The sequence below is a fragment of the Triturus cristatus genome, chromosome 7, assembly GCF_964204655.1.
Source record: "Triturus cristatus chromosome 7, aTriCri1.1, whole genome shotgun sequence".
Taxonomy (NCBI): domain Eukaryota; kingdom Metazoa; phylum Chordata; class Amphibia; order Caudata; family Salamandridae; genus Triturus; species Triturus cristatus.
Window position 1 is genome coordinate 570,098,931 of NC_140590.1, and position 16,297 is coordinate 570,115,227.

The 16,297-nt window shown below is 47.4% G+C and overlaps 1 protein-coding gene across 4 annotated transcripts in view; it reads left to right on the forward strand.

Moving 5' to 3' along the window:
- EME1 (essential meiotic structure-specific endonuclease 1) overlaps nucleotides 1-16,297 on the forward strand; it is an 86,827-nt gene that overhangs the window by 47,975 nt on the left and 22,555 nt on the right. For all 4 annotated transcript variants that reach the window (XM_085617098.1, XM_085617101.1, XM_085617099.1 and 1 more), the window contains 3 exons: nucleotides 98-187; nucleotides 11,341-11,462; nucleotides 12,029-12,167. In XM_085617098.1, the coding sequence (XP_085473224.1) occupies nucleotides 98-187; nucleotides 11,341-11,462; nucleotides 12,029-12,167 (351 nt within the window). The remainder of the gene's footprint in view (nucleotides 1-97; nucleotides 188-11,340; nucleotides 11,463-12,028; nucleotides 12,168-16,297) is intronic.

A 16,297-nucleotide genomic window follows, 5' to 3' on the forward strand; every position in this document is an offset into this window, starting at 1 on the left:
ACTGTCACTGAAGATATCATCTATGGGTTCAGATCTCGGTCAACTGTGCTCTGCTTCTAAGGTTTCCATGTGACTTTTGCCTTTCCTCTCTATGTAGGAAGAAGAAAGTGCTTGGGTTGACGACCCAAGCCTCTTAGTTCTAGTGCCCCAGAAAGATTTTATCACCATGATCCAGAATTCCAGGAAGGTAAGATAATTTCCCATGGTTTCCTCTTGCGCTCACACTAAATCACTTTTCATCAGTATGCAGATAGACTTAGGGGTATCGGGAGCTTGAAGATTGACCATAACCATGCCCAGCATGTGGCTTGAGGCTGAATCTTGCACATTTGTCTGTTATTTCCACATTGCTCTAGTCTGGAATGATGCTGGCTAGAGCGTAGAGTGTTGGCAATAAGTATGTGAAGACAATTATTATTATATCATTACTGACAGTCTGTGCATTCTCCTGCATTTCTCTTGTCTCAACACAAGCTTATGTGTGTGTGTGTGTTGATGTTTGTTATCTTAGTCTCTCTGAGGAAGCTCCATTTGTTATCTTCTCTTTGAAGCTCTGTTGTGGGGTTGAAGCACCACTTTCGAAGGTTTCCTGTTTTCATGCAGCTTTCTTTTGTTTCTGTGACTTGGGAGCAGTGCTCATGGAGGTGTGCAGCAGTGGGGCTTAGTGGAAGGATCACAAGTCTGCCAATGTTTAACATTTTCTTTTATCCATGCTTCTTATCTTGATCTGGAATACCCATGGTCACTTTAATAGCTAAGCTCTGTCTGATCATACTGCCATGTAGGGAACTTATGATTTAACATCAGGCTGTTGTTATTTCGAAAGTGTGCACATGATATACAGAACACTTTTTAATAGTTCATTCAAATGCCTACGTTATCTCAGGGACAACTGTCAGAAAGAGCTAAGTGCGTTGGAGGATACGAACTGGTAGACATCATTGAGGGTCCATAGAAGGTGGTGATTGTGAAGAGCCTCTGACTGGTAGAACTAAAGATGCTACATAGAGCCTATTATATCTGGAGTAGGCTGTGTAAAGTGGGTCTACTCCAAGCAGTGACTGCCTCAGATGTGAAGTGGAGGAGGATAACTTCTAGCATACAGTTGGTACATGCAGAGAGGTGCAGGCTTTCTGAAATGTAGTATGGAGGAATTTTCTGGAGTTCTAGGCATTGCATTTCCCACAATACCATCGTTTGTATGTCTTGCCAAGTTGGTTGACAACGATATAAACTGACCACAGAACTAAGAATTAAAAAAGAGATTCAGCACAAGAGTGCTGGAACTTGGACTAACCCACCAGGTCACAATTGTGCATGGGGATGGAGCACTGTATGGAACTCGAAAGGGTGGACTACGAGGGCAGTGGGTCCCCCCCCCCCACTCCCCGAAAATTCTTGAGTGTTGCGACACCCAGGTAAAAATATTATGGGCTGGATGGAATGATGAGATAAACATCTTTGTAACATGTTGCATAGTAGAGTGCCCATTGGTTCTGGAATGTCAAGACCTTTGGAACGTTCTTGCAGTATGTAAAATCTGTACTAAACTGTCTGCTGTTTTGATGCTTGGGGCATGGGAGTCAACCCTAAAGAGCCCCGTATAGCTGCTAAAGAACCATTGATATTGATGTTTTATTGTTTTTTTCTGATAACGAAAACGAAATAAAAAATATTGAGTCCCCACGTGGGAAGCCACCTCCTCCACTTCAAAATTTAATTTTTTTGATCGACTTCTGGGTGTATTGTTTTTACTTCCAGTAGGCTTGAGCATCAAAGGTGCTGCATGATTTTGGCCATGCTTCAAAATATATGGTCTGGTGATGCATTCCTCCCCAAGTTGAAGTCTAATACTGCCCTCTTATGCAGGACTATGGAGAGCCTAAAAATGGGTGTCGAGTGGCTGAACAAAATAGTTCTCATTAAGGTTGTCATTTCTCTGCTTGAGAACATGACTCCCTGCATGCTCCTGTTCTTGCAGCTTTATCCAAGAGACCTTATAGATTGATGAAGGTGCATTAAAGGATTTTCCTCTGGCAGACTCATACTATCTATCCAGTCACAAATATCCGAGCTACCTTCCACTTTCCCTTGACTGAGTGTTGTCAACTGGCAAAGAAGTCTGGACTAAGTGTTTTAAGCAAAATCTCAAACCACATTCCTTGGCTATTTCATGTGTACCTACTTTCTCTCCCATTCACCCACTTGCAACAGCTCAGGACGGCAGAGAAAGGTCAGAGAAGATGTATTCTCCACAGATTGAATTAGTGTTTAAAACTTGAAGATAAGTTGGGTTGCGTTTGCCCCTGGCTACTGACCCCTAAGGGTGATACAGTATCCACCCTTGATTTATTAACTTTGTACTTTTATTGGACTTACAAGGAGATGCTGCAGGATTAGCACAGATAGACATTGAAAAGGGCAAGTTCTTTGTGTCATTCTTCTTGAAGGCGTGGAACAGCCAGGAGGACAGACCCAGGCCCAACTGTACTACCGAATATGAGCAAGAGTAGAACATTGACCAGGAAACGAGAAACCAGACCTAGCGGGCTGAAGCGTGGGTGGTTTAAAGAAAGCAGCCATAGGGGAGATTGGGATGGGTCTACATTGAATACTGCCTCTCCTCATAACATCTCTGACTGTGTGGAGCCCGAATCCGTATTCTAAGCGGGTCCCTGAAGTTATTTCACCCAAGTACTTTAAGATAGCGTTATTGTGCCAGAGGCAGGACACTGATTCTGTTCCAGTTGAACCATGTCTTAAGCCTTTGAGGTTCTGTAACGTTTGTTGTTTAAAGTCACGGTCAGAGGTATTTAAAAAAGGGTGGAAGGGGATGTCAACCAGAGCTAATTTATGTAAGCCCTGCACTTTGCAGGATCTCCCACATCAGCACACAACAGCTCAGCAACTGAACATTAAAAGGCTATTGATCTATTATCTTAGTTTTTAGTGAGAACTAGTATTTTTCCAGTGCAACAAAAATCAGCTTGAGAGACCTTGTATGTTACATTGCTGCTTTGTAATGTGTGTCTGTATGGTATTGCAGCGACGAGTCTGGAGCACTGTATTCGAAGTGTTGTCGAGGTCAGTATTCAGGTGCATCCTCATAGGTCACCATTTTCAAAATATCGGTAGAGCAGGGGTTACTGATGGTGTATATTGAGGTGCATTGACAGGTGTTTGTATTCCCTAAATTGGGGTGCTGGTGGCGAGAGCTATCGTGTAATAAAGAGCTATAAGCTCTTCCAAGAATTGGAACAGATGGGGTTAGTGCATAACAAAACTTAGGCACATTGATAGAGCTTTTGTGTCCCCATCCACCACTGCAGTGGGGCGGAGTGCCGCATGGTATGATTGGGTTGCTTTGGAAGAGGTACCTTTAGAATAATGAAATAAGAGGAAGGGCTGCAGGTTGGGGACTGTCAGTCCCATTCCAAAGATAGCAATATACACAGCAGGCAGAATAGAGATGCAGTGAATCCAATTATTGGAACAATGGGGTTCGCTGCAGGGTCGATCCCATTACAAGGAATGCAATAGTCAGCAGGCAGAATAGAGATGCAGTGAATCCAAGTACTGGAACAGTAGGGTGTGCTGCAGGGCAGGTTAAAGTGCATGATTGAGGTACATTGAGGTTCTGTCTGGGTCTCAGATCTGTAATGGCATTGAATGTTGCAGGTTAAATCGGAGGTGAATTTGAAGATATGACTTATGTTTCAGGTGTAGGGATAGCAGGAAATATTATCTGTAGAGGTCAAATTTGAAGGGCATTGACAGAGTTATGTGTCTACCAGTAATATTATAGAACTGAATGTGGGTACCAATAATCGAATAGCAGGTATGCTGCAGATGTGGATTTAGGTATACTGGTAGAGTTACAAAAGCATTTTGCAGAGTAGTGTTCACTTCTCAGTAGTGTAATCACATTGGGCGCCACAAATAGGTTTTAAGATTAGCTGCAGTAGTTGTGTGTGCATTTCAGAAATGGAATCAAAGGGTTGTCTCAGGACTGCTTTGAAGAGCTATGACAGAAAATAAATATGGGTTTCAATACTGAAAGAGCCCGAGGACTGGGAGTTATGGTTCAGATTCATTGGTAGAGGTGTGTGATCCACTGCTAACAATGCACAGTACTCACAATGTTAAGATTAGGATGTATTTGCTTTATTACATGTGGATTCTTGATTTAGAATACTAAGAGCGTTGCAGGTCAGAACTGTAAATCAAGACTACTGTGGGTCCTTGGTATCAACCAATAACAGAGCAGTTCATACAGAACCTTTTAAGGGTTATTGTATGGATTTACTCTTGATGTTGCTTTTTTTCACAATTAATACATAACATAGTCAATATCGCTTATTGGTATTACACCGGAGGCCTCCCGGTTTGAGTCCTCGGTCTGGGTCCGGCTCTCCGCTCTGGTGAAAGTCAATTCCGAGATCTGCACAGGGTCTCGGGTGGGCGCCTCCGCCGCTCCACCCGACGGGCTCTGATTATCCTGCCTATCACCCACGATCTGCCCACGGGACTTCCCCCTGACCACCGATCAGCTGGCACGTATCACAGCTGGATTTCTGCTGGTCCGAGCCCCACCACGTTGTTTGGCCACTAGGCCCACCCACGTCTAGTGCTCCGGAGGCCTCCCGGCTCACCTTGCTCATCTGGGTCTGGCCCACCGTTACGGTGCGGATCCGGGCAGGAGTCCTTCTCATACACCAAACCACGAGCCCATAGTTCAGTGTTTCTTCTCAGCTGCAGCGTCTCGGCGCCTGCCCCCCTCAGCCCAACAGCCACTGTGGTTTCTACTCACTGCTTCTGTCAACACCCAGGGCAGCAAGTGAATGTCTCTGTCGCTCCACCGGGCACAGATACCACCGGTCCGGCCAATAACATCACTCTCTGGCAGCGGTATTTCTCTCTTACCCCCGACCAGCCGGCATGCACTGCTGCCTGACATCAGTGACGACTGTACTTGCGTCTCATCGCGGCCCTCGCGGCTGCCGCCCACTGCGCATACAACCGGCCTCTTTTGCTGTGTTCCGTTTTCAAGTGCCAACACCGGCCGCGGGGTTACTGACTGTGTTTCTTTGTTGGTGGGCACTAATTCTTGGCATTAGAATGAGGCTTAAGTACAGATTTAGGGCAGATTACTGGGTCTGGAGCTCCACTAGGTTGCGGCCATCTTGCTCGGTGGCTAAACCACGCCCCGCTTTATGAAATTCTTCCCTGATGTGTACCAGTTTACCTAAAGCCTATTCCATACCGAAGAGGTTAATTTTAGCTCGCTATGGTTTCTAAACTCTTCAGTAACTAGATTTGCTTAGTTTCTCAACATTAAAACTTCCTTGATATGTACCTAACTAGTTTGTGGATTATGTTCCTTCTTTGTGTTACTGCTTCTATTGATAATATTTAGCTTCAAATGAAAAAAGTTTAGAAATAGCTGGGATAGTGACTGTGGATCAGAGATGAGGCAAACTGTGCATGAACTCAGTCTGATATAGCGGAAAGGCATGTAAGCCAGGATTAAAGTGCATTGGTGAACCTCTTAATTGACCAAAACATTCTGTCTATAAAAGAATGGGGCATAGAATGATGACGTGAAATGGAGACCAGAGTAGAATTCATCAGCCATTGTTTACAAAGAAAGAAACACAAGGTAGTTGCTAAATGGCAGTATATACTATGAAACAAAATTGCTTAACATTAAAAGAACTTTTAAAGAGAACATGGCTTGTATGATAAATTAAATAGTTCAAGGGTAAAATGCAGAATAGAAGTGGGAAGAATCACATATACTCAGTCAGAATGCCTCACTTATGTAGAGGTGGACTTAGATTATTGTCTGTGATTATGTAGTGGGGAGCAAAGTACCAACTGACTTTTAGCCGCATTTGTGCTCTGCTTCCTTGCGCATGGGGCTTGTTTGTCCTTGGAAGAAGCAAAACTACAAATCCCAGAAGCCAAAATGTTGTTCATTAAATTACCAGGACTGGCTGAGTGTAAGCATAATGACATGTCTCTTTATATTTAGGGAATTTGTTGTGGAAGTTTCATTCTGAGGCCTCTTGGCATTGAAGAGCTGGACTTTAAGTTGACAAGTCTGCGGTGGCCTGGACTAGGTCCCAAACAGAAGGAACCGTGTTTTTAATGTTTTCCAAAATTGAATGATTTAAAATAACATTTGGTGTTGAGAGGTACAGTGTTCCAAAAAATGGCTGCCCCATTTGAAAAATGCCTCTTATTTAGTTTCCCCTTTTGATCCTCTGAGTCATCCATTTATTTGAAAGGTGATGGAGAGGGTATGAATTTGTCAAGTGAAATATATATCGTAGATGGCCAAAATGTTGGTCAAGCTTGATAGATGGCCTTTTGGGCCAGATAAATGGTCCTAAACCTGAGCTCTTCAGCCACTAATCAATGAAGAGAAGCCAAATTTGTACATATGTGATCACTGCATTAAAGGTTCAACAGCCTGGGATTGAGGTCCCATCTCAGCTTTTTGCTTGAAACACCCAGGCAACACATTGGCATTGAAAATCTTATTGGAAACGAGAGGAACCTCAAATGTCTCTTAGAAATCTGTCAGAAACAAGTCTTCAGGACTGCACTGAGCTGAGTCTGCAATTTTAAAGCACAATCAGTTGTTACACTAAGATTCTTTATGTGGAAAGATCTGTCCAGGAGACCAGAAACCTGACGTTGTGGAAGAGAAAGGAAGTGATATATCGGTCTTTTCCCAGTCCAGTTTTAGCTGTGTGTGATTTATCAAGCAATCGGTCGCCGGCTGACATAAGACCTGAGTTCCATGCCTCTTAAAAGGTATAAAAGCCACCAATTTGCTGGACACGTATCTTCTTGAAAGAGTGGAGGGAGCTCAATCTGGGAATTACTCTGGAGTAACTTTGAAACACTGGAATTGGGGAACGTTTCTTGTTAACTGTGTCTGTGTCTGTTACCGCTTATTGCCTTGCTGCCCTCTGAAAGTGAGTAAGTGTCCCCCTTGATTCCTGTTTCCCGGGTGTCCACCTCCTTTTTGCTTCCTTGTACCCCGAGTGCGTGCCCCCCGAGTGCTGAGCGATTGCCATCCCCTCTTCCTTTTGTACCCAGAGTGCGTGACCCAGATTGACTGTGCGTGCCCCCTCGCCGTTTGCCTGCTTTTTTCGTCGCTTTTTTTCGCTTCTCTCCCGTTTCTCGGTCTTCGCCGTATTTTTTCTCCCCCGCTTTTTTCCGCTTTTTCCCGCCGTTTGTTTGAAGCTCCCATTGTAGCGAGCCTTGACCCCAGGGTAGGTCGCTCCCCGAGCCGCGACAGCGCCACCTGTGCCACCTGTGCCTGTTACCGCTTATTGCCTTGCTGCCCTCTGAAAGTGAGTAAGTGTCCCCTTTGATTCCTGTTTCCCGAGTGTCCGCCTCCTTTTTGCTTCCTTGTACCCCGAGTGCGTGCCCCCCCCCGAGTGCTGAGCGATTGCCATCCCCTCTTCCTTTTGTACCCTTTTTTCCGCTTCTTTCCCGTTTCTCGGTCTTCGCCGTATTTTTTTCTCCCCCGCTTTTTTCCGCCGTTTGTTTGAAGCTCCCATTGGCCCCCTACCCCCCCGCCACCCGCCTTCCAGCTGACCCCTCCTCCCAGCTATCCCTTAAATGGCGGCCACTGCGCGACCGCGCAGCGGCCACTGCGCGACCGCGCAGCGGCCACTGCGCGACCGCGCAGCGGCCGCGTGCAGCAGGCGCGCCGCTGGCGCGCCGAAGGCAAGCCCGTCTGCGCCCGTCCGCGCCTGCACCGCGCCCAGCGCCATGACCCCTGGCCCCCACAACCCCCACCTCCCACGCCTGACCTACGACACCACCGCCCTCGTCGAACTCAACCCCGGCAGTACGCCGGGCTGCTGCCGCACCACCCGAGACTCACCCACGGACCTTTTACCTGCCGCAACTGCAGATTCACCTGCCCACGCACCCCCAACGCACCCCACAAGAACAGCACCCCCGAACACAAACTCAAATGCATCCTGATCAACACGCGCTCCGTCCACAGACACGCCATCGAACTGTGGAACCTCATCGACTCAACATCCCCGGACATCGCCTTCCTCACGGAGACCTGGATGAACCCCTCCTCGGCACCCGATATCGCCATAGCCATCCCTGACGGATACAAAATCATCAGGAAAGACCGCACCAACCGCACCGGAGGCGGCATCGCCATCGTCCACAAGAGCTCCATCCGCATCACGACCAACACCGACAACACACTCCCCGAGGCCGAACACCTCCACTTCCAAATCCACAGCGACCCCAAGACCACCCTCAGAGGAACCCTCATCTACAGGCCCCCTGGACCACGCACCAAATTCAGCGAAGACATCGCTGACTTCGTTAGCCCACAAGCCCTCCCCTCCGCCGACTACATCCTCCTAGGGGACCTCAACTTCCACCTAGAGAAGAACAACGACACCAACACCACCACCCTACTGGACAACCTCTCCAACCTCGGACTCAAGCAACTGGTCAACACCCCCACCCACTACGCCGGACACACGCTCGACCCCATCTTCTCCTCCAGCAAACACATCTCCTTCAACCACACCACCAAACTCTCCTGGACGGACCACAGCTGCGTCCACTTCAGCTACAAGAAAACCACAACCCACCACCACGCCCGACAACCACCAAGAAGACAATGGAACCGAATCACCGCCGACCAACTCACATCATCTCTCTCCCAGAACCCCCCCCCACCAGCACCTCAGATCCCAACGAGGCAGCCAACAGCCTCACGAACTGGATCTCCGACTGCGCTAACCTCCTGGCTCCCCTGAAGGCCCGCCCGAACGGAGCCAACCACAAGAGAAGCACCTGGTTCAACTCCACCCTCAAGGACTCCAAAAAGCAATGCCGCACCCTCGAGAAAACCTGGCGTCTCGACCAGACTGACGAGAACATGTCAGCCCTCAAAAACGCCAACAGAAAACACCACCAACTCCTCCGTGCAGCAAGAAAATCCTCCTTCAAAGAAATACTTGACAACAACTCTCACAACAGCAAAGAACTATTCGGTATCATCAGAGAACTCTCCAACCCCGACGCCGAAAACAACGCCATCACCCCCTCACAAGACCTCTGCAACTCCCTCGCAACCTTCTTCCACCACAAAATCACCGACATCTACAACAGCTTCACCACAACAACCACGTACCCCCCTCCGGGAACCCACACCCCACAGCGCCACCCTCCATGCCTGGACCCCGGTCACCACCGAGGAAACCACCCGTACAATGAACTCCATCCACTCAGGATCCCCCACCGACCCATGCCCCCACTACATCTTCAACAAAGCCTACAACATCATCGCACCCCAACTCCGAGACATCCTCAACACCTCCCTCACCACTGCCACCTTCCCCGAGAGCTGGAAACACGCCGAACTCAACGCCCTCCTCAAGAAGCCGACAGCAGACCCCACAGACCTCAAGAACTTCCGACCCATCTCTCTCCTCCCGTTCCCAGCAAAGGTAACGAATCACTCGACCCCTCGCAGTTCGGCTTCAGGGCCAACCACAGCACCGAGACCGCCCTCATCGCAGCCACGGACGACATCAGATCCCTGACCGACAAGGGAGAGACCGCGGCCCTCATACTCCTAGACCTCTCCGCAGCCTTCGACACGGTATGTCACCGCACTCTGATACAGCGCCTCAGCAACGCCGGCATCCAAGGCAAGGCCTTGGACTGGATCATCTCGTTCCTCTCCGGAAGAACTCAGAGAGTCCGCCTCCCCCCCTTCAGATCAGCGGCTACCGAGGTCATCTGTGGCGTCCCCCAAGGATCCTCCCTCAGCCCCACCCTCTTCAATATCTACATGACCCCCCTGGCAAACATCGCACACAAACACGGATGACACACAACTCATCCTCTCTGTCACCAACAACCCATCCTCCGCTAGAACCAGACTGCACGAAGGAATGAAGGAAGTCGCTGACTGGATGACAGACAGCCGGCTTAAACTCAACACCGACAAGACGGAGGTCCTCATCCTAGGCCCGACTCCAACCTCATGGGACGACTCCTGGTGGCCCCCCGCCCTAGGCAGCACTCCCCAACCCACCGACCACGCCCGCAACCTCGGCTTCATCCTGGACTCCTCCCTCTCCATGACCAGACAAGTCAACGCAGTCACCTCGTCATGCTTCAACACCCTACGCATGCTCCGCAAGATCTTCCGCTGGATCCCCACCGACACCAGGAAAACCGTCACCCACGCCCTCGTCACCAGCCGCCTGGACTACGGCAACACCCTCTATGCAGGCACCACGATCAAAATACAGAAGAAACTCCAACGTATCCAGAACGCAGCCGCATGCCTCATCCTGGACGTCCCGCGCCACCACCACACCTCCGGCCATCTGAAAAAGCTTCACTGGCTCCCATTAAGCACAAGAATCAAATTCAGACTCCTCACCCACGCACACAAAGCCCTTCACAACCAAGGCCCCAAGCTCATCAACAACCGCGTCTCCTTCTACGTACCCACTCGCAACCTACGATCGACCGGACAAGCCTGGCAGCCGTCCCCCGCATCCGCAGAGCCACCGCCGGAGGCAAGTCATTCTCCTACCTTGCAGCAAAGACCTGGAACTCCATTCCCAGCCATCTTCGCTCTACACAGGACCACCTCTCCTTCAGAAGGCAGCTCAAGACCTGGCTGTTCGAGCATTAGCCCCCCTCCCCCTCCCCCCACCCTAGCGCCTTGAGACCCTTCCGGGTGAGTAGCGCGCTTTACAAATGCCAATGATTGATTGATTGATTGATTAACTGTATCTTCTTTTTGTGATGCTTTTGTTGCTGCTCTGTGAACTATATGACACCAACACACACACACCACAGTGGCACGTGGGGATGCCTGTAGGTATTTCTTTGCCAAATGTGTGTCAGTTATCTATTCAACAGCTCCAGGTTCACCATAGTCATGTCTTTTGAGCTATTTTTCAGGAGATGAGAGCAGCGACTTGTAAAGGGAGACTTTCCTGCAGCAGTTAAGATTTATGTCTTCATGGGGGTGGAGGGTGGAGAAAGCTGTGCAGGCGAAGAAGTAGGGCTAAGATCGAGAACAGTTGTGGAAATTATAATCTTACATTTAAAAGTATTCCCTGGAGTAAGTCCATGCAAGGTTTGCAAAACCTAAGGAAACCAAAGATTAAATAAGTATTTCAGGGCCCAAAGTATTGACAACCTTTCTACTGATAGAATTGAGTATGTGTTAGAGGCTTCAAATGTTCCTGAGGTGCAGCAAAGTGCTTTCTCACACTGAGTGCTGACTTTGTCCCCTCTCATATTATCTCACAGGAACACCAAAGTGTCCAGGAAGAGGGACTGCAGACCTTGAGGGACTTCTCCACCAGGCTCCTGCAAAGAAGTGATGAAAAATCTACTGCACTGGTTGTCATGGAAATGGAGAAATATTTCAAGTAAATGTAACTTTTTCTTTGCTACAGTGCCTGAGAGAGGCCGGAGCTGTGAGCTTTTACTGTATGCTTCCATATCCTTGAAGTGCGTCCTGTTGGGAGATGTATGATTTGTGAGCTTCCTCTCCTGCCTGCTTCTATACCCTCCCTAAAAAGCCTTGTTCTTGGGGGTGACAGAAGATGAAATGTTGGTTCTACACTAAGTCCTCCGGCACCTCTTTTTTTGGTTAATTAGGGCATGGGAACTCTGTCCTTTCTCCGCTTCCAGACCATGATCTTGCTGGAACATGGAAGAGCTTTGAGCTCTGTCCAGTCTAAGCTTCCCAGAATGGAAAGTCTTACATTTCTACAGCACCTTGTGCTGGAACAGTCATGGAATGAGGGAAATGTGGCTGGTTTCAAAGCCCGTATGCTTTCACTCTTCCTATTGTGTTGAGCAGAAGGTAGTTCCGACTCCAAGTCCAGCATCACCTTGTTCTAGGAAGGTAATGCGAGGAGCTCATGGATGCCCTAACGTTTTTTAGGAAATAGTTCTACTTTGTTGATTTTTTTTTCTTTTCTTTTCGAAGGTGTAAAAAGACCCAGTCTCAGAAGCAGCTGCGCCAGGCGGTGCTTGGTGCAGCTGCTGGTGAGGAGCAAACGAAGAAGAGGAAAAAGAAGGGAGGACAGGACACTCTCCCTGTTCTCTCCAGGGTGGACGTAGAGGAGGTAAGCTGATGGGCTGATATAGAGATATTGTGGAATATTGGCATAAGATAGCCATGCAGTAGGTTCACTGTTTCATAGCGAGGTTTACATTATACAAATAAATACTCATTCGTACACTTAGGGGAGACCAATCTGTGTGCCCAATTAGGCTTTTAGGACTGCACCTAAGGTTTTGATTAAGCTTTCTTTTGAAGGAAATGCAGCCATCTCATATTCACCTATGTTTCATACAGTGAAGGCAAGGAAATGGGAGCATTGACGCTTTTACGAAAGAACCCTCAGAGTCATTTATACTGAGTGCTGCTAACTAGGATGACCACCTCACCTCCAGTTCACTATGAACAGTTCCCAGTCCTAGAATATTTGTGCTAACCTTATGTATTCTGGCTGTTGTAGTTTTACTTTTGCTTAAATTGAGCTACTTAGTCTCACACACCTGAAATCAGTGACTTGTAGGTGAAAAGCTCAGGACAGCAGACAGTGCCTATAATGACTAGGATGGAGGGGGCTACCCTGGATGAAACGCACTTCTCATAGAAGGTGCCTGAAACATGCAGTCTTGTTTCTAGTGCAGGCTTTATAATAACAAAATGGCAATAAAAGAATACAGAATACAGAATTTGGTTCACCTTTGGTCAATCCTGGTATTGGCCGAAAACAAAAACACGAATTCCTGATAGGCTGGCAGGTGCATGATGCGTTGGTATTTACGTCATTCGAATCTAGCATGGGAGCGCAGATGATTCGAGATAGTGTGGTGGGGCCAGCTGCTGTTTCTTCTGTTTTGGACCCAAGTGACTGCTGAAAGTGGATTCCTGCCGCTCAGCTGGTTCATTGAAGAGAATGGTATTAAGTTGTGTTTTAAAGTGCAGTGGAAATGGAGCAGCAATGATTTGGAGAGGGACATTGTTTGAGTCAAAGCTTGTAATTTGGAGAAGCTTGCCATGGCTCCATGTGTTACATTGGCCCCAAAAGTAATTCTGTATTCAAATAGGATATGGGGATGCTCCTCACCGCTTTGTAGTATGGGCATTGTTGGGAACACAGTCAAGTAATCCATTGCCTCAATTTAGATTGGAGAGGACCAGGGATTGCCTTGAAGCTGCATATGAGTGATAGTTGGTATCTAGCTTTCTCTGTTCTATTCCCATTGTGGGTTTCACCGCGAGGTTGAATTTGACAGTGAATCAGCCATTGTGCTCTTCTGGTGAGATTTTGTGTTAATCTCACCAGTTCTTGTAAATCTGGGATCTAGGCTTGTGTAGTACAACGACGAGAATGCATTTCAGTTTGATTAGGTTCAGTAGAGATAGGCGTTGCCTCTCCATCATAGGTTTGGAAATAAGTCTTTGAAGTAGTTAATTGTATTGGTTGTTTAGCCTTTTAGGTAAAGGAAGCACAACAGGATCTCTGAACCCAACAAAATGTTTTGTAGTACCAATGCAGATGCATTTGCTTTCCCAATTCCTTCTTTACAAATGACGCTGCAGTTTACCTTTGCATCATTAAGGCTCTGTTCTTATTTCTTATGTTTTGTTAATTTTTTTACATTCATCTTGAATTTGCATCTCTGATTCAGATTTCAAGAATATGGATCTTTTATTTTAAATATAGCAGCCTTTTTCCACTAACCTCTGAAAGACACAGCTGTAGGTATGGTCTCTGGGATGAGCCACTATACATTCATATGCTTTCCTGCACTCATCAGCATTCCACATCATATGTTTCAAAGGAGGAATCACGAGTCATATAGGGTCCTTCTGAATAAGGACCACCACAAGCTCCCCTGAACTACATTTCTGCTGTTATTAGGAGGGGGTCTCCTCTGCGAACCTACTCTTGTCATAATTTCACTGCGAACAACACACTGTTGTGTAATAAAGAATCAACTGCCAAGCTACTGCAGTGCCTAACAGGAATTGCTTGACACTTAGTAAGCAAGTATTTAATGCCAGCTCAGTCAGCGTAACGTGCCCTAGAGCAGCAGTTAGAAAAGGAAACTGACAAAGTGACAAACTGGGAGAGAGAGCATCAAGACCCCGATCTGCCACATATTCAGATAACTTGGTATCCAACATCACTCCCCATCAAGATTCTCCACACAAACGTTTCCTTTCCAGCAGACAGGGTGTTTGTCTGGTGACATGCAAAAGGCACAAGCGACCAGAAAAACCTTGCAGTTTTAACCGCTAAACACCAAAACCCTACACTCAACTTGAATAAGGCTTAGCATTCACAGTAAAGACAATAAGAACACAACCCTCTAACACCACTTCACAAGCTGCATTGGACTCCATTCATGGTGATCTAGATGCCAGTCACTAGAGTATTGACAGCACACTAAAAGGCAGAATGTGTATTACAGAAATGACAGCATAACATAGTAAGGGTCTCCAGTTTTCAGTTAAAACAGACTATAACAGATAAAAACTCCACCAAAGCGAAAATTTGGTTGCCAGTGGAAACCAAATAACACTGGACTTGATTGCGTATATAAACCCTTGGTTTGGCACTCTCTGCTGTCAAAGAAGTATATGTGCAGGCTGTAGGAAGCTGGCTCTCTATATAGTGTACCAAAATGAGGTGCACTGTGCAGACAGTCCTGTTATCTCTTATTAGTGTACAGGGGCTTGCTTTAACAATCCCAAGGTACTCTATTTGTGGTAGTGTGGTCAAGCAGCCATAGACTTATCAGAGAGGAGTGTTAGGCATCTGTTGCATACAAAGAGTCAACAGACACACACTCAATAAGGAAATCCGACACCAATTTAGAAAAATAACAGATTTTTATATTAATTTAGACACCACGATCTATGAGATTAGGTAAGTACTTTTCGAGCTAGCAATTTTCAGAAACACAGAAAATACAGCTGTAAGGTTTGCGGCATGAGCCTCAAATGTGGTAATGGTATCCTGTGGGAGAAACATACACTGTATAGGGGTACTTGCAATCGAGTTACAGGGTTGTTCTTCCGTACTTAAGGTAAGTAGGGGCAAAGGTCCTTAGAACCACCAGCAGTTTAGATTTACCTGCCCTGGTGCATCCGGGTGCAGAGGTGCTGGTTGCAAGGGTAGCTACCGCTGAAGTCTGTGTAGTTAACCTGTAACAGAAAATTTCTGCAAGTGAGGCGACAAGTCCATCGGAACCCAAAAGGGGGTTCAATTCTTGAGGGTCTCTGAGGCAAGAGTACACTGTTAGTAGGCTCAGACTCGGGCTGTGGGGCTCGGATGCAGAATTGTTTTGTCTGGCGGGTCGCTTGCGTTCGAGGCTCTCACTTTTTAAGTCGACCTGGAGATGAGGACAAAACAGGACAGCAGGGCCACTCTTGACGAGGGCCTCTCTGAAACTGATGTCCCACATCAGTAGGTCGGTGTTGGTGTTCTGACTGGACACTGAATAAGCCTTCGCTGGTGCAAGGGGTCCGGTACCCCGGGTATTGGTGCATGGCAGCTTCTAGGGCTCCTGAAATCTCCACACTTGGTGGGGAGACAGATCTGACCTCCTGGAGAACGTTGACCTCCCCCTAGATGGCTGTTGCATTGGTGGACATGGTAGTCAGTCGATCGGTGAACTGGACGTTGCGATCAGTGTCTGCAGGCTACTCTACTTCAAGGGAGATGCTGGCTGGTTGGTGTAGTGTTGTCAGTCCTCCAAGGCTTTGGGAGGATTCAGAGTTGCAGGACTAGTCTGGTCTTTTCAATTGTTGGGACAGGAGCAGGCAGACCGGGTTTGGTGCCAAGTCCACAGCTAGTCAACAGTTCTTAAGTTCTTCGGTTCTTCTTTGTCGTTTTTCTTTATTCAGGTGAATTTGCGTTCCTGGTGTCATGGGGCCACCTAAATACTGAATTTAGGGGCATTTAGGGGAGTGAAGGGTAGAAGCCAATTGGCTTCTTACACCTAGGCTCACTACACTCCCTATATGACAACTTCCTGTGGGGTGTGTGCATAACTCTGTCCTAGAGTTCCTAATTCCAGGAAAAACAAAATAGTGGAACCCTTCTTTCATGGAGCACATCAGGAAGCGCACCTTAGAGGTGTGACTAGCCTGGTGGTGAAACACACCTACTAAATACAAATAGCTAATTTCCCAACTGTCCTGATGCCCCATGGCAGGGGCTGGCATCTCCCA